The following is a 24,469-nucleotide window of genomic DNA, read 5'->3' on the forward strand; positions in this document are numbered from 1 at the left end:
AGCCCTGAATATTCGAATTTGTATGAAAGCATCCTCAGTTTGTGTAGATTCAAATGAACAAAATTTTATAAAACTCAATCAGTACAAAGTGTGAAATAAAGAAATTATACTACTGAAACAGTTTGTCAATACAACTCCTCTTTATCCGCTGAACAGAATTTCATAAAGCTATGTTATAAATAAGGACATACATGTGGTGTAAAAATGAGCATGTTTACTGAAAATTCTTATTCGAGTTTTTTACGTGACGTCGGAAAATATTTAACTAACTTCAATTATACAGATGAGTAAACAAATTTCTATGAAGAATAGTCGAGCATGATTTGGCACAATTATTGCTAAAGACATCAACTGCATTGGAGCGGAACAATTAGCAATCATATATTATACAAAAACGATTTATCGCGTCAGGTTCTTTGAAAAAAAATCCACAGTCTTCCATACCCGAATTTGCTTTAAAAAAAGAGGATCAATCCTTCCTTGTTTATACTTGCACATACATATACTCTATATCAAAATTATCTATCAGTGCCCGTTGACTAAAGATATAAATGCAAGAATTGTGTTTTCCTCAGTATCAGTAGGCCATTCTAGAACATGAAAAGAGGGATAACTCTTGGTTTATTTCCAAGATTGAAAGGTGTTTACTGTCCTTCCGATTGTCTGTTGATTGTCTGTATATGAACCTAATTATTATGCATCTTAAAAGGACGTTTATACATAACTTCATATATTCATACTCATTACATATTCCAAAAACAAAGAGTTTAAGAATTTATTAAATATACTTTTCAAAACAATATAATGAAACACATAGATGAAAGATTGTATTATATTACGTCATCTTCGACAACGTCGCCATCTTTGTAACACATCTTGTGAGATCTTGATATTCAAAACAAATTTTACAGAACACAAATCACTAATCATATAAAAGGACAATATCTTACAAAATTTGCAATGTTAAATATTCTATCAACAAAACACAATGTTCTTTATTTTGTTAAACCAAAAATTTAAAATATTCTAAGCCTTAGCCTTTGTCAGTCCTTAAGCAAATGCCACTGTGCTACTTGTTGGCGAGGCTTTGTAATCATATCGTTCCAATGTCTTGTTTCCAGGGGACCACTCTTGCTGCTTAACACAATTTTCCCTATCATTTCGTTCCTTCCAACTTTATCGAAGTCCATCACAATCACTTCTATTGCAGCTTCCCGGATCTTTTCCCAAGGAATTTCAAAAAAGAACGACTCATTGTACACTGGATTAAGAGTTCGCATTTTAATTGATGTTTTCTTCTTTTCTATTCTGTTGTTTCCGAACTTTAACCAGAGCTTGACGTAGGGATCTACAAGTTTTAAAAAAAAATGTTTAAGAATTCTTAAATCGATTCATCTTGTACGAGCTTCAATAACATTTATTTCACATAAGACCAATGTTCACTAAACCTGTGCGGGAGAAAACGACAAAAAGTAAACAAAATTTTAAAAGGGGAAATCAACTCATGAAGTTAGTGCACACAGAAAAAAGCAAATAAGTGAAAATTTGTTTGGATATGAATACATTCTTAGATTCGCATAATCAAGCAATTTTAAGTGATTTTAAGGTTTATTGATATTCTCATAAGAGATGTAATCCTCAATTGGAAAAATTACTATTATATTCCTTTATAAAACTGTCAACTTGCCATTCCTGCCAACTTTGCCCCGCAGGTATGCAGAAATTATGTGCATTTTACTTATAAAGCAAATACCCTTTGCAAAATCATAAGCATTAAGGAAAATGTTATATAAGTTAGCAGAGGGATAAGAAATCTTAAATGTAAAACAAACAAGATGTGCTTGTGAAACACTGATGCCCCCGTATGGCAGCTTATGGCGAAGGCTAAAGTTTCTCAAATGGAAGTCAAACTCCAGGTCAAGAGATCAAAAATGTTGGTACTTAAAGAAAGGTCTTGTCTCAAGGAATATACTTGTGAAATATGAAAGCCCTAGCACCAACTGTTGAAAAGTTATGGCGAAAGTTAAAATTTTTTTAAAGTAAGTAAAACTTCAAAGTCAAGGTCAAATGGCGCCCAAGGGAAGGTCTTGTTACAAGTGATACACATGTTCATGAAATGTGAAAGCCCTAGAACCAAACGTTCAAATGTTATGGCCAAGGTTTAAGTTTTTCCAAAGTAGGTCTAACTCCAAGATCAAGGTCAAAGGGTCAAAGTTGTTGATATCCAAAGGAAGATCTTGTCACAAGGAATGCACATGTGAAGTATGAAAACCCTAGCACTAATTGTTAAAAAGTTATGGCCAAGGTTAAAGTTTTTCAAAATTAAAGTAGGTCAAACTCTAAGGTCAAGGTCACAAGGTCAAAGTTGTTGGTATCCAAGGGAAGGTCTTTTCAAAAGGCATACACATGTGTAGTATGAAAGCCCTTGCTCTAACTGTTCAAAAGGTGGCCAAGGTTAAAGTTTTTTTCAAAAGTAGGTCAAAGTTGTTGGTATCGAAAGAAAGGTCTTATCACAATAAATGCACATGTAAAGTTTGAAAGCCCAAGCACCAATTGTTCAAAAGTTATGGCTAAGGTTAAAGTCTCATAAAATTTTTCAGAAGTGGGTCAAACTCCAAGGTCAAGGTCAAAAGGTCAAATTAGATGTTGGTAGTTGAGAAAGGTCTTGTCACAAGGAATACACATGTGAAATATGAAAGCCATAGCTCCAACCAACCAAAAGTTATGGGCAAGGTTAAACTTTTTCAAAGTTAAAGTAGTTGAAACTCCAAGGTCAAGGTCAAAAGGTCAAAGTTATTGGTATCCAAAAGAAGGTCCTGTCACAAGGAATATACAAGTGAGTTATGAAAGCCATAGCACCAACTGGTCAAAAGTTATGGACAAGGTTATAGTTTTTTTTTCAAAATTAGGTCAAACTCCAAGGGTAAGGTCAACGGGTCAAAGGTCTTGGTATCCAAAGAAATATCTTGTCACAAGGATTACACATGTGAAATTTGAAAGCCCAAGTACCAACTGTTCAAAAGTTATAGCCAAGGTTAAAGTCTCATAAAATATTGCTAAATTGGGTCAAACTCCAATGTCAAGGTCAAAAGGTCAAATGTGATGATACCCAAAGAAAGGTCTTGCCACAAGGAATACACATGTGAAATATGAAAGCAATGGCTCCAACCATTCAAAAGTTATGGGCAAGGTTAAAGTTTTTGCAGACAAACAGACAGACAGACGGATGGACAGAGCAAAAACTATATGCCCCCAAATCTTCGATTACGGGGGCATAAAAAAAAAAGAAATATTCTGGAATCGAACCATGAGTTATACAGAAAAGCAATCGTTTAAACCACTGACTCACATTGTACTTTTGTTCTCAATGCCATCTAGCATGAAGATTAACATTAGACTGAACTTTTAAATTGAAACTATGATGTTCATAAATTTTGTGATGTTGAGCAACTCCTCCTTAATCAAACCAATCTTTCAAAGTTTTATAAGGACAATAATCAATTTAATAACTTAGAACCAGGCAAGCAAACTATAAAACCATGACCAATTTCAACACGTATGTACTATATTTTATAAAATTAATGAAGTTGTGTATGTGTTGGTCTTTTTGATATTATAAAATTATTATACAATGTATTAATATTCATTATATAAATACATGATTTACATTTTTATGATCTAAATAGATGTTTTAAATAAATGCAATAAAACAATGAAGAAATGTTAAAAATGAATTGCTGTAGTCTTTTCTTTAATGAATATCAGAAAAATCAAAACTATTTTTATTTTAAAAATTTCAAAAAAAATGTTCATGATATACATGTATCCATATTCTGTAAAAAATGTCCAAAATATTATTTTTAAAATTAAAACAACTGAAAGAGAAAATGCGCATTTTATTCTGACGTAATTAGAATTGGCTTTTTTTTGACACAAGTATAAAATATATGTATTTAAACATCTAATCATGAAAGTTCCTCTTATAAGTTAATGAGTCAAACAAATAAACATACGTAGTCAAAACAATCGAATAATATCCTAACTTTTAATTTCCATCTATTTATCAAATTGTTCGGTCCAGAAACAGTTTACATCTGTACTCCGACTCTGGAGCCATATGTAAGGAAAATAAAGCTTAACCTGCTCCCTAAACTTAGAAACAAAGCAGGGAGAAGGGTCCTTTATAATATTCTACTCCCAATTCTTTCTTTAAATACCTGAAGTTGAATGTTTTCGAGGGTCTCTTAAGTAATAAAACACTGCAATTTAGAACCAAAGAAATGTTGTCATAACTACATGTATACTGTAAAAATACAACATTGGTGTTTTAACATCTACACATCTATTTAATCTTACCTGATGCTCCCGTTATGTCTTTGGCTTTGAGATCTTTGCATTTCATTACTATAATATTCAATCTTCCTACAGCGGGCTGGTAGCTTAATGACAGTAGAATTTCTCCCAGTTTTCCCTGTAAAAAAGGTAAAATAATTTGAAGTTCACTCAACTGTGAACAACAATCATAAAAGAACCTTGTAATTTATGCAAGTTTTTATGAAAAGCTAGATTGTGTAATGTTTTTATTAGCAAAACGTACATGCACTTTAATATACATAATTGAGTAAATCGAATACATAGAGGAAATTCGAAAAATAAGTAAAACACTCCTTTGAGCCTGTAAATATTGTAAGGTTAAAGGTCACTTAGAAACAGGTATATGGTCACATATGTCTTGTATTAGTTGCTGTGTGTGGTTTACTGTTGAATCAATTAGTGTTTTATGCGTTAATATTAAAACCAGAAGTCTCTGATGAGACTGTAGCTCTTCTGGTTTATATTTGAAGCAAAGGAAGAGAAAAGTAGCACTTGCACTTAAAATTTTGCAACAGCAATAAATAGAATAATGATACTTGGTTTAGTCTCTTTTGGGGCAAGTTTTATTGCAATCAGACTAAATCTGTAGGAGGTGTAGCCTTTTCAAAGAATTTTACAGAAATTTCAATTTTAGTAACCATTTAGTAATTATTTGGCAACATAATTCATCAAAATAAAAAACCCCGATATCTTAGTGTAGTGTACTTGTGTGCCAAGCTATATCAAAATCAGACCAAATAGTAGGAGGAGTAGTGTTTTGAAAGCACTTCAAAGAAATTTCTAAATTTAGTAACCATAGAAGCACTTCATCAAAATCAAAAACAGATGCAAAGAATTATGTATCCCAGTGTAATCTACTTGTGTGCCAAAAGTTATATTGAAATTAGACCAGAATTGTAGAAGGAGTATCATTTTGAAAAATTGTTTACAGATGGGCAGACAGACAGACAGATGGACGGACGATGGACACCTTACTATCGCATAAGCTCTTCCAGTCTCTGACCAGTAGAGCATAAATTGGTCCTAGGAATTAAAATGATTCCATAATTGTTCAAAAGGAGTTCATAAAAAGAAGGCAAAAAGGACATTTAACTAAACTAGTTCTTGTATGAAAACTTCAATCTGAATTAAGTCGACTACACATACACTTTAAATAATTACCAAGCTTTTACAAATAATCTACAGTTTTTACCCTGCTGTCCTTGCATGGCTGAAGGTACCGCCACATCGTAGGAGACTGTGAAAGATCTACTTCATTAAGGGGAATGTAAGTTTCACCGATAGGATCATCACGACTAAATCGGTCATAGTCTATAACTTGTAGATATATTGTCTTCTCTAACAATTTATTATGAGGCCAACCTACAAAGGAAGTCAAATACATTTAAAAAGTAATGGGAAAAAAGTTTTCTATAGGAGAGAATGCAAAACAATACTTTCTCAACTGTTAATATTCGCAAAAAAAGTAACTCATCTCAAAAACATTATTAAAATGAATGTTTTAAAAGCACGGCAGTCTACATATGTACTTCATTGGGACATTCTATTTGCCTTTTCTTCTGTATAAATGATGTGCTATGAATATTTGATATAACAGAGGTCACAGCACTTCACTAAATCACCTGGTCCTTTTGTTCTTCAGGAGATTTTTGAAACTCTTTTCCTCTTCCGTATCTTCTTATGTAAATTTTGAACAAATATTGCGGTATCACCCTAGCCCTCCATGGGGGAGGGGGGGGGGGTTCATGACTTTACCAAAGTTAAATTAATAGTACATTGGAATGTAGAATGTTTATAAACTAAAACTATTGTTGTCTTGCTGCTATGAAGACGGTTTTTGATTTTTTTTTTCCCTATTAAGACGACTTGCTTAGTATGTTAGATTTGATCTCTTATTTCAGCCCAATCAAACCTAATGTTCGATATCGTTACAAAGTGAACTATAATCCATTCAAGAAGAGATTTGTAACACACTTTCATATATATCTTGATACCCTACTATGCCCAATCCTACCCTTTTGAGATATTATCTGAACAAATTTTAATTTACACAACCTGGGACTGCTTGCATATCATCAGTATGATAAATTTTAGACCTGGTGATTTTCAATATTTTTTTTCTGATGATAAATTATACTTTGACCCTATTGTAGCCCAACGCTAGCCCCATGCCAATAACTTGAATTCCTAGATGAAACATGACAGAGAGTCGTAATTTCTTCGGCTTAAGCCTTTGGCTCATATGAGCTAGGAAAACATAAAAATGGTACGGAAAACAAATTAATAAATATTTTAAGCATTGCGATAACATAGCTTATCTAACAAGTGAAATCTGTAAATTTTTACTCGAGTTTTTATGTGTTACTATCTTATGTATAAATGTCTGTACAGAAATGTATTTAAATGTGTTGTTACAAACCTTCGAACAGAAAACTTTCATTCCACCTTGGATTGAGGTTTTTCTTCTTCACTTTTGTCACTAACTTATGTCTTTTATCAGGTAAAAGTAAAATTTTTACGTAAGGGTCACTTGTTCCCGTGAAATCCTTGGCCACCAAGTCTTTCGCTTGAATCACTTTTAAAGTTAATGTTAAAGACTGAAAATCATAACTTAATCCTATCTGTATGCGTCCTAGTTTACAATCAACGCCTTCCGTGACATCAATAGATGCCGCAGCGTCCACCTCTTCTGCGTCTTGTGACGCATTCTCCATTAAAGTGAAGGCAATATTTCTCATCCCTTTCCATAAACTGCTGTTGACGTCATCAGAACTCTGGGATCTTTGAGAATCGTTCTTCATAAGTGGCTGTAATCAAAAATCATATTAAGTTTATTTTAATCAAACATTAAGGTATTTGAAAGGACTTAAACCATATTTTCAACTCTAATTTTTATGATGTTTATTGGACTTAATTTTCTATAATTTATATAATATCATTTCGAAGGGTTTTTCAAAAGGGAGGGGAAGGACATCCTTTCCCAGCTGCAGAACTTCAGCGTATGGCTTTAGATTTTAAGTACGTGCCGCGATAGAAGGGGGGTCGGGGTCCGGACACCCCCCCCCCCCGAAATTTGCAGTTAATAAAAGTATATACTGAAGGAAATAAAAAATTAATTTGGACCCCCCCTCCCGAAAACCTGGACCCAACTACCACTATCGCGAAATAGAATTTGTCCCATGTTTTGTAAATGGAATTTTAAGTTTGTCTTTGTTTGGGGGGGGGGGGGGTTGTCAAGAAATTTTTGGGTTGGAAATATTTGGGACCGGGGTGACCCCCCTTCCCCCTCCTCTCCGGAAAAAAAATCCTGGATCCGCTCCAGTTAGTCTTTGACCATAACGGTTATTATGGTTAAAGACTAAAATATAAAGCCATAACGCTACAGCTCTGCTGCTAATCCTTTCCGTACTTTGGATGTAAAATCAATTATTGAAGTTGATACGAGTTAAATATTTACATTCTGGAAAAGATTGAATCTTTTATTAATAATTTCTCCTGAGATTTAAGTTACATGTACATGTAATCGTTTCATTTAAGGTCTTTAGAGAGCATATATGTACATTAGAATTATCCCCCTATATGGCACAAAGTGACAGAAAAACACAAGCGAGATAATTCTATTTGATATGCTGTTTTTTACATATAAATGAAGCAGACATAGCTTATAACGTACTTTACTTCATGCATTACTACATGTGTAAATGAATTTACCAGAATTTATAGCACATTTCACTTTGATGATTTTGATTTATAAATATAAGCTGCTTAATACCATTATATAAAGCGCTTAATTCTGGTGCTTCCGTGCCAAATCAACATAAATTCCCATGCATATCAAATACAGTACATAGCCTTAATTTATGACAGAGAAATCCATACAAACGCAGCGGATATAAAGGACATCATGTCTTTGTTTTTCAAATGAAACACGCTTTTGACTGGCATTTTAGTGAATTATCTATTATTTCGTTATGTAACAACATAAAAACAGGATTTTTCGATTTGTTTCATTGACAGCAGGGAGATATAGACATTGTTTTCACTCATCTAACTTGTATCTCCTAGCGGCAAAACAGGAATGAAGGGCAGAGAACCCAGTGCTGCTCAGAGAAGATAAAAAAGATCCCAAGGCTTTCAGAAATTTCGGATCTCATACTATTACAGTGATTCGCTTGCGATTACTTTAACTTTTGATCGATCTGTGTACATGTAACATATACATACATGTATTTGCTACTGAAATTGATAAAAAATTAAAACAATGTAACTTTCTTCTATTAGCATAGACCTCCTTTCTCCAGTTAAATTTAAATCAACCATACTTGGGTTACAATTAAATAAATTTTATCAGGCTAAATGAAAGAAATTATTTCAAAACTAGCACTTAACTTATTTGGGACAAAATCCTAACAGTAATAAATGAAAAAAAAATGACTTTAATGTTAAAAAAACCCAAACTTTGTTTTGGTTGTTTCTTTGCTTTTTTATCACTTGCTCTAGTAATTCCTGTTGAGTGTATGTACAAGCATGCCATATGTGTCTTTTTATATGATATATAAATACGTAAAAATATATCAAGCTTGCAAGACATATATAAGGCTTTCTTTTTCCTTTTAATTTTCAACCAAATAAATCTTACTTAATATAAATACATACAGAAAATCAATACGTTATTCTCATACTTCTCACTCTAACTGTTATTTTATCGTTATTTTGTAAACATTATTAACAGAAATAATTGAATATTGATTGTAAATTTCTCAGAAGTCGCGGCTAAATAACGTTAACATCTAATTACAATCTGGTCGATTTCTACACCCCATGCGTATATTGACAAGCTCCTTATATCGCCCGGCTTTGCTTATGTAGTAGCAGATGGTCAACAGTACATAATAAATTACAGTGGATACCTTTTAAATTACTTTCACTGGAAACCCATAAAAAATTAGTTTTATTTACATTATAAAATGTAAATAACCCATTCCTTTCAATATATGTGTCAAGTTATATCAAAAACTGGCTGACAAAGAAGCAGCCTATAACTTGTACGTGTTGAACGTGTATCCGTGGAGAGGAAATATACACTGACACACAAAAAAAAAACCGCAACATGGAGAGATCCGGATATTTTTTATTTAATGATATTCATAACTTAAGACAGATTTTATCAGTATGAGATGACGTGATTTAAAATCGGAGATTTAATTGAAATGGAAAACGTTATCTTTTAACTTCAGAAATGAACAGGTTACCGTTTATAACCACCCCCCCCCCCCCCTTTAACAATCCCTAGGTAATGAACAACTGTTGCAGCTCGGTTTCTACGATGCATTTAATCCATTTTTCAGACCTTTTAAAATGTCTGTTTCTCATACACTAATGTTTGATTCCTCGATTCTTGCTCAAAGTGGTAACCTTTAGTCTCCCGGTCTACAGGCTGTCAGTCAAGCTAGTGAGACGCAAGCCCATGGTGTGATATAGAGCGTCTTTTTTCAAACTACGAACAATTGGAATGCACGCTTACAGTTATTTTCTGGAAGCTTTTGCGTCACTTTCGGAAAAGAATTTTGGAACAATGCTGTATTACTTGAGATGAACAGAAACCAACTCTTTTACACCCAAATTAAAGTCCTTTTTTGCTAAAAGTGCAATATTTCCGTTTAATCCGACTCGGATTTTGGTCTTCAATTTAAAATACGACTAGGTAAAGTTGAAGGTGCCTGTACTATTATGGTACTTTGTTATACTCTATATCTATTTTTTCTATAATATAATAGACTATTGAGTTTCTCTTGCGTGTCAGTATACATGGATTGCAGAAAAGTGTGCAGAGAAAAAAAAATGCTATAGAATGAGCTAAAATGATGAAACATGAATATAGTAAAGCACGGTTACAGCGAACTGGTTTGTAATGAATTCACGCTTACAGCAAAACGATTTTCAATTCCTGTAGTTTTAAAAACAAATGAACGGATCTGACGAATTTATAACGTTTATAACGAATCAAATTTGTTCGTAACTGGTACTTCGCTATAAGCGTGTTTTGCTAATAATATGCAGGTAAACAAATTTCAGGCATATGTATCATACAGTTTAATATAATCGTTCTGTTTAATCTTAGACTTTGTTCGAAACTATTGAAAAGTATAAATGTTTCTCACTATTAGCTCACTTAAGTAACACACTTATAAATCAAATCGCAACGAAGGAAAGATTTCAGCTAGATACAATCCTTTTGGAATTATCGATTAATGGTTATATAAGATAAAATGCACTCGATCCGTCTTCAACGGTGTTAAACTTACATAATATAAATTAATGACGGGGAAGTCTCACGTAATACTAGCATAGCAGAGTTAGTTCAGGACACACTGTTAGGGATCAGAATCATGTGTCTGTGGGCTGCGCAAACGTTTTTGCTGAACATTTAGTTACCATTAGTTTTCATTTTATTTAATTATATTATAAATGTCCATTTCAAAAATTAATATTCATTTAAACATAATGATTATGCGCCAACGTCTTTTTTTATTATTCATGAAGAACTGTACCTGGTTTACGAAAAAGCTAATCGCTTTATTTTCTTTTTTTAAATACATTTTTATTCTGGATTACGGGCTGAGAGAATTCCCCATTACAGTAATACATGGTCATAAAAGTTCTTAAGGAAATCTTCTGTAGATTATAGGGAAATCCAACAGAACACTTTTCACCATGTTTCTTGTGTGGATATAAAGAATCGACATTATAAGGAGCCAAATTCAAGGTCTCAGTGACTTTCTTATAACTGCGTTTTACTGTTATATGATTTTTTCAGCTAACTTGTGAAATGAACTGTTTGATCTTTAATTTCAGTGAGAAATATAGATATTTAAGTAAACTCTTTCTAGGAACTATTCGGAAAAAGAATTGGGGACAAAGCTGCCATATCTGTACTTTTTTTCTTTTGAAAGCTTATACGTCGCACACTGGTATTATATGCACAAAACAAATCCAACATTCAGATAACCTTTTAAAATTGAAAGTGGAATTTTTTCTTAGGTTGCGTCGAGCACAAAAATGCTATTAACTACATAATTTCAAATGCATATAAACAACGAAGATTGCCGCTATCTTTACGTATGGTTAAGCTTAAATTATAGAAGCAAGATTAAAGAATCCTTTTTGCCTTTTTAATGTCCTGAGTTCATACAAATAATAAATAACAAACAAAACCAGATTGTAACAAATACATTCTCTTTGAAAGGAAAACAACAGGAAGCGAGGTATTTTCTACCTTTCAACCTTAATTTCTACGTTTTTTTTTTTTTTTTTTTTTTTTTTTTTTTTTTTTTTAAATATACAAAAAATATACAAAGGAAATTGTACGCAAGGTATACATCCAAATGAAATAATTCATTTTCCGCTGAATTCATGTTCATATCAATACACATTATTCTTTTTTTCCCTGAATGCACTTGTCAATAACGGTTTAATTAATATTTTCGAAAACTTACATCTGTTTTAGCTTTAGCAGTGAAAAATTTGTGCAGAAATGGATTACTTCTATGTAAAACTTGTTACAATTACATACTTACGAAATTCTAAATGTTATCAAAAATTTTCTTTGGTATATTACAAACTTTTAATGATATGAAAATAAAATAAAATAAAAACAAAGGGCACTGCATAGGAAACAAAGTATGGCCCGTCGTAATAATTGCGAGCAAATGATTGATTCTCTATCCAGATTTGTCTTCCGCTACGCTCATACACCTTGTACAAGATTCTTGTACAAGATTGAAATTGTGAAAATTTGAAATTAGTAATTAATTATTGTAATTATCGATAAAGATGATAATTAATCATTTATTTTAAAATTCATCATCCCTCAAAACGATTTATTTCTAAAGTTTTAAGGGAACTATTTTGCAATTTTTCCAAGAATCTTGTATAACAAGCGTTGACAGAGGTGTATATGGGAGCGTAGCGGGAACGATAACTCTAGATAGAGAATGGCAAATGATTATGAACTAACCGAATATCTGCGTGAAAGTTAATTGTTACGAAGATTTGCATTTTTTCAAACAATTTTTTTAAAACAAGAGGCCCATGGGCCACAACGCTCACCTGAGTAACTTTGGCCCTGCTGTTCTTCACCTGATTTACTACCTTGTAATACCTATTGTGGCCCCGCCCTATCCCCAGGGGTCATGATATGAACAATTTAAAATCTACACTACCCCAGGTTGCTTCCACATAAGTTTCAGCTTTTCTGGCCCAGTGGTTCTTGAGAAGAAGATTTTTCCTATATATTTCAATGTAAAACTTGGATTTCCTATTGTGACCCCGCCCTACCCCCAGCGGTCAAGATTTGAACAATTTAGAATTTACACTACCCCAGGATGCTTCCTCATAAGTTTCAGCTATTCTGGCCCAGTGGTTCTTGAACAGAAGATTTTTCCTATATATTTCAATGTAAAACTTGGATTCCCTATTGTGGCCCCGCCCTATCCCCGGGGGTCATGATTTGTTCAATTTACAATCTACACTACCCAAGGATGCTTCCACATAAGTATCAGCTTTTCTGGCCCAGTGGTTCTTGAGAAGAAGATTTTTCCTATATATTTCAATGTAAAACTTGGATTCCCTATTGTAGCCCCGTTCTACCCCCGGGGGTCACGAATTAATCAATTTAGAATCTACACTACCCCAGGATGCTTCCACATAAGTATCAGCTATTCTGGCCCAGTGGTTCTTGAAAAGAAGATTTTTCCTATATGTTTCAATGTAAAACTTGGATGCCCTATTGTGGCCCCACCCTATCCCCGGGGGTCATGATTTGATCAATTTACAATCTACACTTCCCCAGGATGCTTCCACATAAGTATCAGCTTTTCTGGTCCAGTGGTTCTTGAAAAGAAGATTTTTCCTATATATTTCAATGTAAAACTTGGATTCCCTTTTGTGGCCCCGCCCTACCCCCGGGGGTCACGATTTGAACAATTTACAATCTACACTACCCCAGGATGCTTCCACATAAGTTTCAGCTATTCTGGACCAGTGGTTCTTGAGAAGAAGATTTTTAAAGATTTTTACTATATATTTCAATGTAAAACTTGGATTCCCTATTGTGGCCCCGCCCTACCCCCGGGGGTCATGATTTGAAGAATTTAGAATGTACATTACCTCAGGATATTTCCACATAAGTTCCAGCTTTTCTGGCCCAGTGGTTCTTGAGAAGAAGATTTTTAAAGATATGTTCTACATATTTCAATGTAAAACTTGGATTCCCTATTGTGGCCCCGCCCTACCCCCGGGGGTCATGATTTTAAAAATTTAGAATCTAAACTACCCAGGATGCTTCCACGTAAGTATCAGCTTTTCTGGCCCAATGGTTCTTGAGAAGAAGATTTTTTAATGACCCGACCTAATTTTTGTCTTTTCTTGATTATCTCCCCTTTGAAGGGGGCATGGCCCTTCATTTTAAGAATTTAAATTCTCCTTTACTCAAGGATGCTTTGAACCAAGTTTGGTTGAAATTGACCCAGTGGTTCTTGAGAAGAAGTTAAAAATGTGAAAAGTTTACAGACGGACGGACGGACAGCTAGACGGACGGACGACGGACAATGGGTGATCAGAAAAGCTCACTTGAGCTTTTAGCTCAGGTGAGCTAAAAATTGTATCTTATTGACACATTTAATTTAGAAAAAGAAATCTGGAATACCATTAAAACTACAAAAGTAGATCATACCATATTTTGATTTTCTATTTCTCAGAGCTTAAGTGCATGACATTAATATACGTTGTACATGTTTGGAAGGATTCAAATACCACAAAACATAAATAAAACGTATTTTATTCAAACACCACATAACATTATTCAATACTGTACACTTAAACATAGGCCCGAGTACAATTAACGCCGATGCCATCAATAGAAAGCACAGTTTACTTAGCCGCTGAAAACAATCGAAAAACCAATTACTAAATATTGAAATAGGCCCACTTTATTTGCAGAGGTGCCCTGTTAATATTTGCATATCTGCATATTTAATATATTTTGTCGATATAATTTATCAGCAAGGCCTGTAGTACTCTTAATTTCTATGTTAAACAAAAAGAGTTTAAAAAATAATCATAATAAAGTCCAAAAGCTGACTTCTTGTAAAAGCAAAATGTATTACTACATGTTTATTTCACTACATGTAGCTATATTACAATGTATTGTTGAAACTGTTTTTTTTTTTTAAATTTTTTTATTTAAGTGATAACTGATTTTTAAAACTTTTCCTATCTGCCATTATAAACGACTACTATCTGCGTTTCTCCTCATTTTCTTAAGAACTGTGATGTTCTGTCGGGAAGTAATAAAAATGTACGTAAAAATGCAATTTTCTTCATCACTCTCTGGAAAAGACCCCTTTTAATTAAATACAAAAAGCAAAAAGAACAATCTAATTCCTTACAAATTATAGGCTACCTCGATCTAGACATGCAACCATTGATCGCCGATCTAGTCGCCTTTTTACAGCAATCTCATCAACACTGTACAAACAATGAAATTTCACAGAGTATGCTATATCCAGATGCTATTAATTCTCCGCTATTCCCATCTAATATATTGACCAAATCTGCCAGCAAACACTTCATTTTTACCAATAATGGCAGCCGGCAGTTTTCCTTTTTGCAGCACTTGGTTGTTGAGATTGTACACTTATTTTAGCATACAAAATAATGTACCGGTGTCTACCAGTTACTTCCCTTTTATGAAAAGTGTGCTTAGATGTTGCTCGGTAATTTTTTATGAAAACTTGGATTCAAAGATCGGCTGCCCTTTACACATGTTGTTTCAGTACGGATGAACCCTACCTTGTTGTTGTACCCCAAAAAAAAACTTATATGAGACTAGGATTCTGCCCCCCTCCTCCCCCTCCCTTCTGATAACCCAATGGTTTTCCTGGTTTGCCCCTCAATTTTGAAACGACACTACGTGCCAGAAGGCAGGGGTGCAAGATTAACATGATCAATGTAATATTGGCCAAACGTCAGCGTGAAATCACGTCCGTCAATAACGAAGTTAATAAACTCACGGCCGGTCTACCTAATTTATTAAAATCAACTCAGCCGTAAAGTGAGTCATGACTGTGTATATTAACTTTACTCCTTTCGATACGACAATAAAGGAAGATATGTAAAACTGGAACTTGTTTTTTTTCCCTTTCAATCTCTCACAAAAAGAGATGAACCTTGCACTTTATATCTCTTAATCCAGTTTTATCATGACCATGTTTATCAATATGCGAAATGCAAAGAATTCTTTGACTAAGTATCAAATCTAATATATACTGCTACTGTAAATTTCCATGTATCTGGCACCTCTTGGAAGTAATAATAACTATTATCGAATTTTTCCAACAATTTTCTTTCGTCTATATTTTTTTTTATATTTCTGATAGGCTCTGTAATTAAATAAGTTCGATATCCTGAAATACACTTCTTTACAAAAAAGTCATTGAGTTATGAATTAATAAGAAAAAAATCATTGAGTAATGCATTTTCTTACTTATCAAGTTTCAACGAGAAGAATCTTAGAAATGTTTGCATATATATCAACATCTCATGCCACAAAATTAAACGAAGACAGCCATGAAAACTGTAGATAGCTGTAGGAATTGAAGACGTATTGATGGCCAATCTTAACCTTGTACATTGACAAGAAGATCGCTGACTTGTAATAGGCAGTCAGTATTGTTATCGAAGTAGATCCAAAGCTATGTGGCTTAATGGGTAATTTGGAGCAACATCCCGTCCATCAGGTTTGCTGTAAATATAGTGGATGATATTGATCCGGCAACTCTCTTCCCTCAGTAAAGCCTATTTACTGATGTACCCCTCCGCGATGGAAAATCAGTGTTGGTGAAGACATGAGCGTCCAGAGCTGTATCTGAGCCTATCATCATAGATCCTTCATCTATGAGAGATTTGTTTTATTTCATGCATAGCAATAGTAGGCTTGGGATCATGAGACACGACATCCAGATCTTTTAAACTCGAGCAATGGGATTACTACGCCGTCCGCAGTAACTCTGATGTATATTACACTCATCACGACACGATTGCATGCATGATGCTTCTTTTCAGCGCATACTTCCTTACAAAGGCATTTTCCGGGCACTGTTTCTTAAAACGTAGTATAAAATTTCGGAATGTGTAGATATATTAACAGGCACGGATCCAGGAGCTTTTTCCGGGGGGGGGGGGGGGGTTCACTCATGCAGTCTGAAGAAATCCAATCCAAAATTTGTCCAAGCCATTGACCAAAACACGTAAAGCTAATTCCTCGAAAAATTAATATTAGAATATCCTTTACATGTCTATACATGTATACTCAAATACTGAGTATATTTGTACTCATATTAACATAATAATGTCAATTAAATTGTGAATTATAGCTTTTTTTAGCAAGCACCACAGCTGTGAGAGTGAATTGTTAAAATAGATCTTCCTTAATATTTTAATATAATTCCATGTTAAAGGTTTAAATATTACAAATGTTATTTATTTAAAGTTTTTCGATTCTTGGCATACATGTATATGTAATCCGGAGAGTCATTCCTTTGGTGGTTTTGTGGATGCTTTTCTCTCTTACTGCATTCTTATCGAATCAATGGTTCCCAAACGTAATCCTTGATATCATATACTTTTTGCCAAGTGACCTAGACCTTCGAGACCTTGAGTCATATATATATATATATATATATATATATATATATATATATATATATATATATATATATAATTATATATATATATATATATATATATATATATATATATATATATATATATATATATATATATATATATATATATATATATAAATAAAACAACATACACTACAAAATCCAATCAAAGGTTTAAAAACGATGTCCAGTAAACGATTTTGACATAATGATTTTTTGACAGAAAAAGAACTATACAGACAGACAACTATGCCAAAACCTATATTTTCTCTTCCTTCGGGAATCAAACTGAAAAAAATTCAATCACAAATATTAACTTTACGTTCGAGAATGATAGTTGCATGCCTCCTTGCAATGTAGACAGATATTCTCAGGGAAACAAAGAAAGGGAACCATGAAATCTACTTCATAGGACAATAAAACCTAATCAACATCAAAGAATGAATGACTTCTATTGTGACTTAGCAAAGGCTTTCAACATCAGCTACTTTGAAAAAGAACAATGTAAAGTGAGAGATCTTAGCACTGTTGTAAATCTTTTTTTTTTAATTTCCGAATCTGTAATTTTATCTGTATATCTTGATAAACCTCTATCTGTAAGTGATTTTCACGTGGAAAACCCAACTTTGATGTTGTAGAGTCGATACTTTCCCGTATCCTCCCAAATACTTCATGTTCATGCATGTATCTTCACTAAAGCAATACTTGAACTAATACACATACAATTACGTAAAACCTAAGTATGGAAACAAGGAATGCAAAAATTTAAAAAAAAAAAAAAAAAAAGGAAAAACGACGAGGTCCCAAACTGACCTCACTTTATCATGTTTATTCCAGTATTCGATTGTTTCATACTTGACCTCGGTATGTAATCCATTTGACCTTGAGGTCTCGACAACACAAGGTTATACATGTATATACAGTTATGACGCCTCACTATCTTACCTCGGGGGATTTGAGGGTTTCTTTTATTTTCACATCGGCTTCTTCCTCGTTTTCCTCACAAAACAAAGGAAAGCAACATGACCCCATGTCTCCTTAAGCAAAGTCAAAATTGAATCTAACGCTCAAGTCCTGTGGTCAAAATTCCAGGTTACAGTCAGCCATCATATAACAATTACTGCTAACCTCAGATAAGACATAGTCATGCACAAATATTTCCCCTAGAGAGTGTATTTTATGCCCAAGACAATAATCTCCATATTTAAAGTGCATTAACAAACGGAAAACCGTATAAAAAAATCTACGCAGATTTTACGTCCTCGGCAACATATCTGAATTAAGCAATGAATCGGTTTAACACCGCCTAGCAGGGAATTAATTGCACCTATCCGGGAATGATAAGTCTCTCCCAGGCTCGGATAAATGTTCCAGGGATAACCATGCATTAGAAAGTTAATGAAGATGCTAACAGCACACAATGAAGGAATTAGTTCTTTTTTTTTCTTTCGTCAGTCGGTAAAACAGTATATAAATTCCGTGCTGAAACTAGAAACCAACGGTCCAACCGTTCAATTAGGCTTACTACTTCGTTATATACGGAACCCAAATCCAGTCAGGGAGGCCGATTCTTGCATTATTTATAAGCATATCTTGCTCGTATCTTTTTTCTCTATTCCTCAAAAATCACTATACCGGTCGAACTACAGTTGTGTCCTTATCCCGGTGTTTCGCCCACGACAGCTGCCCGCTGCTGTCAATTTCATTTGACTGTCCGATAATGTCGGAATGCCCATATATCAGACAAAGAGAAAAAAACTGTATCCTTAGGACATGTTTCAGCACTTAACACCAGTGATAATTAGATTCAATACTTCCCTTGGTGACTCTGATTTGTTAAAACTTCTGTCCATTGTGGCACAGAGGATGGCTGTGGCTGACTGTGTCTCTCTAAATGTGCATATTTACATACCCATCTTGGTGACATCTGGGCTACATTGGGACATTATAATGCGGGGGAAAAAAAGGAGGCACAGCGAGACACATGTATTTTATATAAATTTCATATACAGAAAAATACATACATTACTATAAAGTGCTAGAAAAAAACCATTTCAGCATTTTACAATTGATACTACGTTTTATGTTTTTTTTTATACCCCCACAATCACGTACACAATTTGTGCTGGTATTTGCAAGTGTGGGTGCCTTAAAGTCATTAATCAATTCAACAAAAAAAAATATGTACTTAACTTATCAAATACATTATTTGCTTATTGTGATTTGACATTTTCCTCTAATTCACGTTGCTCTAACAATGTTACAATAGTCTTTAGTAACAGCTTGCTATGAGGGGGCGAATCTTATAAAGCCTAATGCCATACAGCGTTTATTTGAACAGTTATGAATGTTAAAACATTTTTTTTAAAACACGTGGCACTAGGCTTAAAGAGCAACTGTTTTAAGATCAAATATATGATGGCCTGATAATACATTTATGATTATATATTTATCGATCGGAAAGCTATTTACGGAAAATGTATGCATTAAAAGATGACAAGGCGTATACTGTTTCAATGCTTTCGGTTGGCGACATCTGGGCCGCGAATACAGATCTAAATGACCTTCAATATAAAAGTTTATCAACGAGCCTCTCAAAAAAATTTCGTTTTTTTAAATTTATCTGATAGAGGGAATATTTAATGTACATGTCTTCAAAAAACTTCCCAGATAGGGGTGAGAAAATACGTGAAAAGCGGTCCCGTCTGAAATCTCTCATTCTGCATCAACAAACCTTAAATACAATCAGTAAAATTGATTTATCGCGTGAAAGCCTTAAATTGATACACCAGCATATTTTTTCTGATATTATTGACCAGATATAGTTGATCATTTATTCGAATTTCGAAACAGGTGTTTTACATGTATCCTTAATGTTGTGTATTGCAGTTTAAAAATCGTATCACGATATTATTCGATAATGTATTAATTTTATAGTCCGTATTTAGAGAGAATATTGTTCAAACCATTTTCCATATCACAAAAAGGGGGCAAAATATACCGTGATACAATGTACGACAAAATCGGTTTCACTTCTTAACCGTTACAGTATATTGCAAATTACTATTCAACGTATAATATCTTAAGAAAATGTACAAATTAATGTACATATATGTACACTTTAATTCTAACTGAACCTTGAATGTCCTGTGCCCAGTATATCATCTTAATCAGAAAATCTTTTTTAAAAATATCTTGGTCTTACCTTTGACATGGTGATTCACAAAACGTTTACATGTATATATGCATATCAATATGCACATGAACACTACCAGTGATAGCCAGACTGACAGGAACTCTAATAAAAGACAATTGCAACATCGGCCGTCAGAAAAAAATAATGTGGGCCTCCAAGACCATTGATATCATTATTATATGCCACTGAGCGACTATAGGTAAATTATCGGCCCACACTAAAATACAATTTACGAGATGTATATCTATTTAGGTAATAATTTTGACACTTGCATCTTCTGTCAATTTCAGCACCATCCCATGCGTATTACGATATTCTCTGCGCTGGCAAGATATCCACAAATTGTCTAGATAATTTGACGAGCAAGTGATAATACAAAAATAACCCGGGAGAAATTTTTATCTTTTATATAGTTATAGCAGTTCATCCCTTAATCTGAATCTACAGCCATTTTTACGATTTTTTTTTTCCTGCTGATATTGGACAATCCACTGTCGGATGCTATTTGGAAATAATCGCAGGATTCATTGAGAAAATCGGTTAAAATAAAAGTTTAATACATTCCACAGCGGGATTCATTCATAAAGCTTGTAAGTCTATAATAAATGAATGACAGCTGATTTCAATCTTGTTGCGTGCACGTCAGAAAACAGAAAGAAAATATCAAATAAAAAATACGTATGGGGGTGAAAATGTTGATAACAGTTTGACCTTCGTATATTGTTAGATCAATAATATAATTTATGTAAATTCACAGGGGAGTTCTCCTTCCCAAAAATTGTAAATCTCGTCTAATTTATGCTTATCCGCATCCTTTCATTTTCTCTCAATATTTTTTTTCTGGATCAGCAGAATCCCTAGATATTTCTGAAATTAAGAGACATTTTGAACGCCCCATTTTTTTTTCCAAGGAAGCGATTGTTTCCTAAATTGATAGGCCTAGCTCCACTTTGAAAGAGATTCTAATTCAATAAAACCTAAGGGAAGAAAACTACCTTATCCAATTTTAAATTCAAAATTCACCAATTTTAAGCGACAAGTGAAGTTTAATCTCCTTTTTTATCGATTCATTATTGACTTTATGGGGAGAAGAATGCACAGAAAGCGCGCAGAAGTCGTTTGACCTAGGGAAAGCATGTCATAGACAAATGTTGCTTAACACTCCATCATTTGTGATTAACAGAAGTTTCCCTGCAGCAATTAATTCACATATAACGTTTCCGATAAAAAAAAAACACAGAGAGAGAGAGAGAGAGAGAGGAAAGAGAGAAAGGGAAAGAGAGAGACGAAAGAAGGGCTGAGTGTATTTCTTGCTAACAAATTATTTAAACCTGTGCTGATTCTAATTCACCCTTAATTTTTTTTTTTCGCTTACTCCCCAGATTTATCTTAAAACACCTAGTAATAGTTTACCCCTCATCCCTCTCTTACACTGGTCAGGTGCTCATCGAATTCTATATAAAACTCTCTGTTTAACATGTCTATCGTTAAAGACAGGTATATGTATACAATTAATCACTTTCTCATACATTGTTTTCTAAGAGCAAAAAAAATTATATTCACAAATTAAAAAAAAAAAAAGAGTTGTGCTATTCAATTGCAGAAGAATTGTTTTTCTTTTGACAAGAATCAATTCTCTAGGTTAAGAAGTCAAAGCAATTTCTTTGCTTTGAAATTTTAAATTTGATTATGATTTGTTAAAAAAAGAAAATCTATTCGATTGCTTTATCACATCAATCGGTACTTGACGATCACTGGACCTGAACATGTTATCAAATTTTAAAAAAAAAAGGCTTACGGTAAAAAATAAAAAAAAAAAATTAGTGTAAATTTCATTTTAATGACGAACATGAAGTAAACGATGTAAACATGTTCCATGATGGCGGGGGTGAGATTTCTGACCCGATAGGAAAATAACTCAGTCGTAGACCATTAACCAACAACAATTTAACACAGGGTATATCAAAAGCTTGACTTCCTTGACAGCAGAATAATAAGGAAAATCACAGCAATATTTACTACTCTTGTGCATAGTCATATCCTTATAAACCAGGAAATTATCCCCATAAAATGTTAACGTGGGAGAGCGCAATACTGCACTTTAAAAAATTAGTAGTAAATTCATTATTTTTGTTGATATTTCGAGTAGTACAGCAATTTAAAACATTTTCGACAAATAAGATCAAACGTACAGTTTTATTCTTCTTTTCTCAATTAACAGCCAGAGTACAAATTAATCACAGAATTACTTATATGCAAATGCTTCTAATACATCAAACATTTAATAGAATTTTTATAGGCGCAAATTTATGAATCCCAAACAGAAACAGTGACCTTCTGCTTACAATTTTTTTTCCAATAATTATCACAATATTCTCAAAGTTGACAGAATTGTTTAAAATCATGCCATACTTTAAATACACCATAAAGGGCGAAATCTGAAAAAAAAATCCTTGCAGGAGACTTTTTTCGACAAAAAGAGTTACCTTTCTTAGCAGAGGGGCAATCCGGAGGAAGGGTACTAGGATTTATGGTGAGAGCACAGTAATTCTTAATTTAGAGCTTAACTGTTACATGTGTTCTTAAATCAGGTTTTAGATTTCTGATATAAGCTGGTCCATCTATTTTTAATGTCTCCAAGGATGGAAACATCGATACGACCATTTATACTCCTGCAGGACCGTAACCTTAAGTAAGCTGGATAACTATGGATCTACCGTGCTTGTGTATGATAATCTTAGCGTGTATATTCTCATTACAGCCATCCATAAGGGATAGTTTATGTGACCATTGGAACATTCATTTAAATATATAGTCATTGCTTTTGTCATAGAAACGCTAGGGTATAACACCAAGGCAAAATTTAATCTTTAAATGGGAAAAAAGTATTAAGCAAACGTAAAAAAAAATGTAGTAATCAGCAATGCACGACTTCAGAATATTATTGTATGAGTATAGATGGGTCACATATCGTAAATCAACTAGGGGAAAAAATCGAAAATCGAAGAATTAACACCTGGCCACTAAAAAGTATCAACCACCAGAATCATAAGGCAGTCTTAGAATTAAGTCTAAATTTTAGTCATTCATAAAAAAAACTATTTATCAGAAACCGGATTCTTAAAAATTAAAAAAAAATAATAATAACATTTAAAGGAAACAAAGCTTAATAACTATTCAAATTTTATGGGATTTGATACTGAAAATTTAAAACAATTTACAAAATTTGACTTCAGTCTAAAACTGCTTAAGGATCCTAGGATACTGGAAGTTATAGCCCCCCCCCCCCCCCCCCCAAAAAAAAAAAAGTAAAATTCATACAAAAGATAAATACCTCAAACTTATTTTATTCATGACATATATATTCAAGGAATTTTGTTTACATTAATTTTCCTTTCTTATCACCTTATAATATAGAGAATTTATATAGAGTTGACATGATCAAATGTGTCCACTTACCCTGTGGGTTGGTGTCCCTCCCATGGCCTGATAGTTCAGTGGTCCCGCCTCCGTGCCATTCCTTATCCCCAGACTCTCGTTAAGGGACGTGTGAGCGTTGGGGGACGGCTGTACCTGTTCTGTTACCACTGGATTCCGACTGCTGGGACGTTCAAATCTAAAAAACGACAGAAGAATACCGAAACATGAGGAGCACATCGGACAGTTTTCGTTCTCCATTAGTTTCATACCGGCCATGCCTACTGCGTTTAGTTCAGCACACTAGCTCATTATATTGTGCTTTCTTTGGTTTTGATTTCCACAATATTTACGTCTGAGTTTAAAATATGTTGTAAAGAAATCCACAGTATTGGTTTGTTTTGTCTTCCTAGATCTTATCGGTTTTAACAACGAACAATAGTTAAAAGTTCCAAACTTTGAAAACAGTTTTCTGATAAAGATCGTACATAACTTTCACATTATCAGCAAAATTCCAAATTTTTAACGACGGAAATTGCACGTTAACCATAAATGATACATAAACTCCCCAATGGGTTTCGGTTTTTCACCATTTAACACACATAACATTGGATCATAGACGCATTACATCTGATAACACATATACCATCACTGATTTATGACATCGCTCAACAAAATCAAAGTTCTGTCTCACGCACAAAACATCAATATTATTAATACACCACGGGAACAAAAAAATTACTCTAGAAGTAATCCC

General features: G+C 33.6%; 1 protein-coding gene across 3 annotated transcripts in view; it reads right to left on the minus strand.

Moving 5' to 3' along the window:
- Window positions 1-761: 761 nt before the first annotated feature.
- LOC133203215 (synaptotagmin-7-like) overlaps window positions 762-24,469 on the minus strand; it is a 76,637-nt gene continuing 52,929 nt past the window's right edge. For all 3 annotated transcript variants that reach the window (XM_061339045.1, XM_061339047.1, XM_061339046.1), the window contains 5 exons: window positions 23,755-23,911; window positions 6,794-7,181; window positions 5,567-5,736; window positions 4,357-4,471; window positions 762-1,348 (listed from right to left, as the gene is read on the minus strand). In XM_061339045.1, the coding sequence (XP_061195029.1) occupies window positions 1,044-1,348; window positions 4,357-4,471; window positions 5,567-5,736; window positions 6,794-7,181; window positions 23,755-23,911 (1,135 nt within the window). In that variant the 3' untranslated portion in view covers window positions 762-1,043. The remainder of the gene's footprint in view (window positions 1,349-4,356; window positions 4,472-5,566; window positions 5,737-6,793; window positions 7,182-23,754; window positions 23,912-24,469) is intronic.

Source organism: Saccostrea echinata, unplaced genomic scaffold (assembly GCF_033153115.1).
Source record: "Saccostrea echinata isolate AGI-Se365-2 ecotype Australia unplaced genomic scaffold, CSIRO_AGI_Sech_v1 ptg000049l, whole genome shotgun sequence".
In the NCBI taxonomy this organism is placed as follows: domain Eukaryota; kingdom Metazoa; phylum Mollusca; class Bivalvia; order Ostreida; family Ostreidae; genus Saccostrea; species Saccostrea echinata.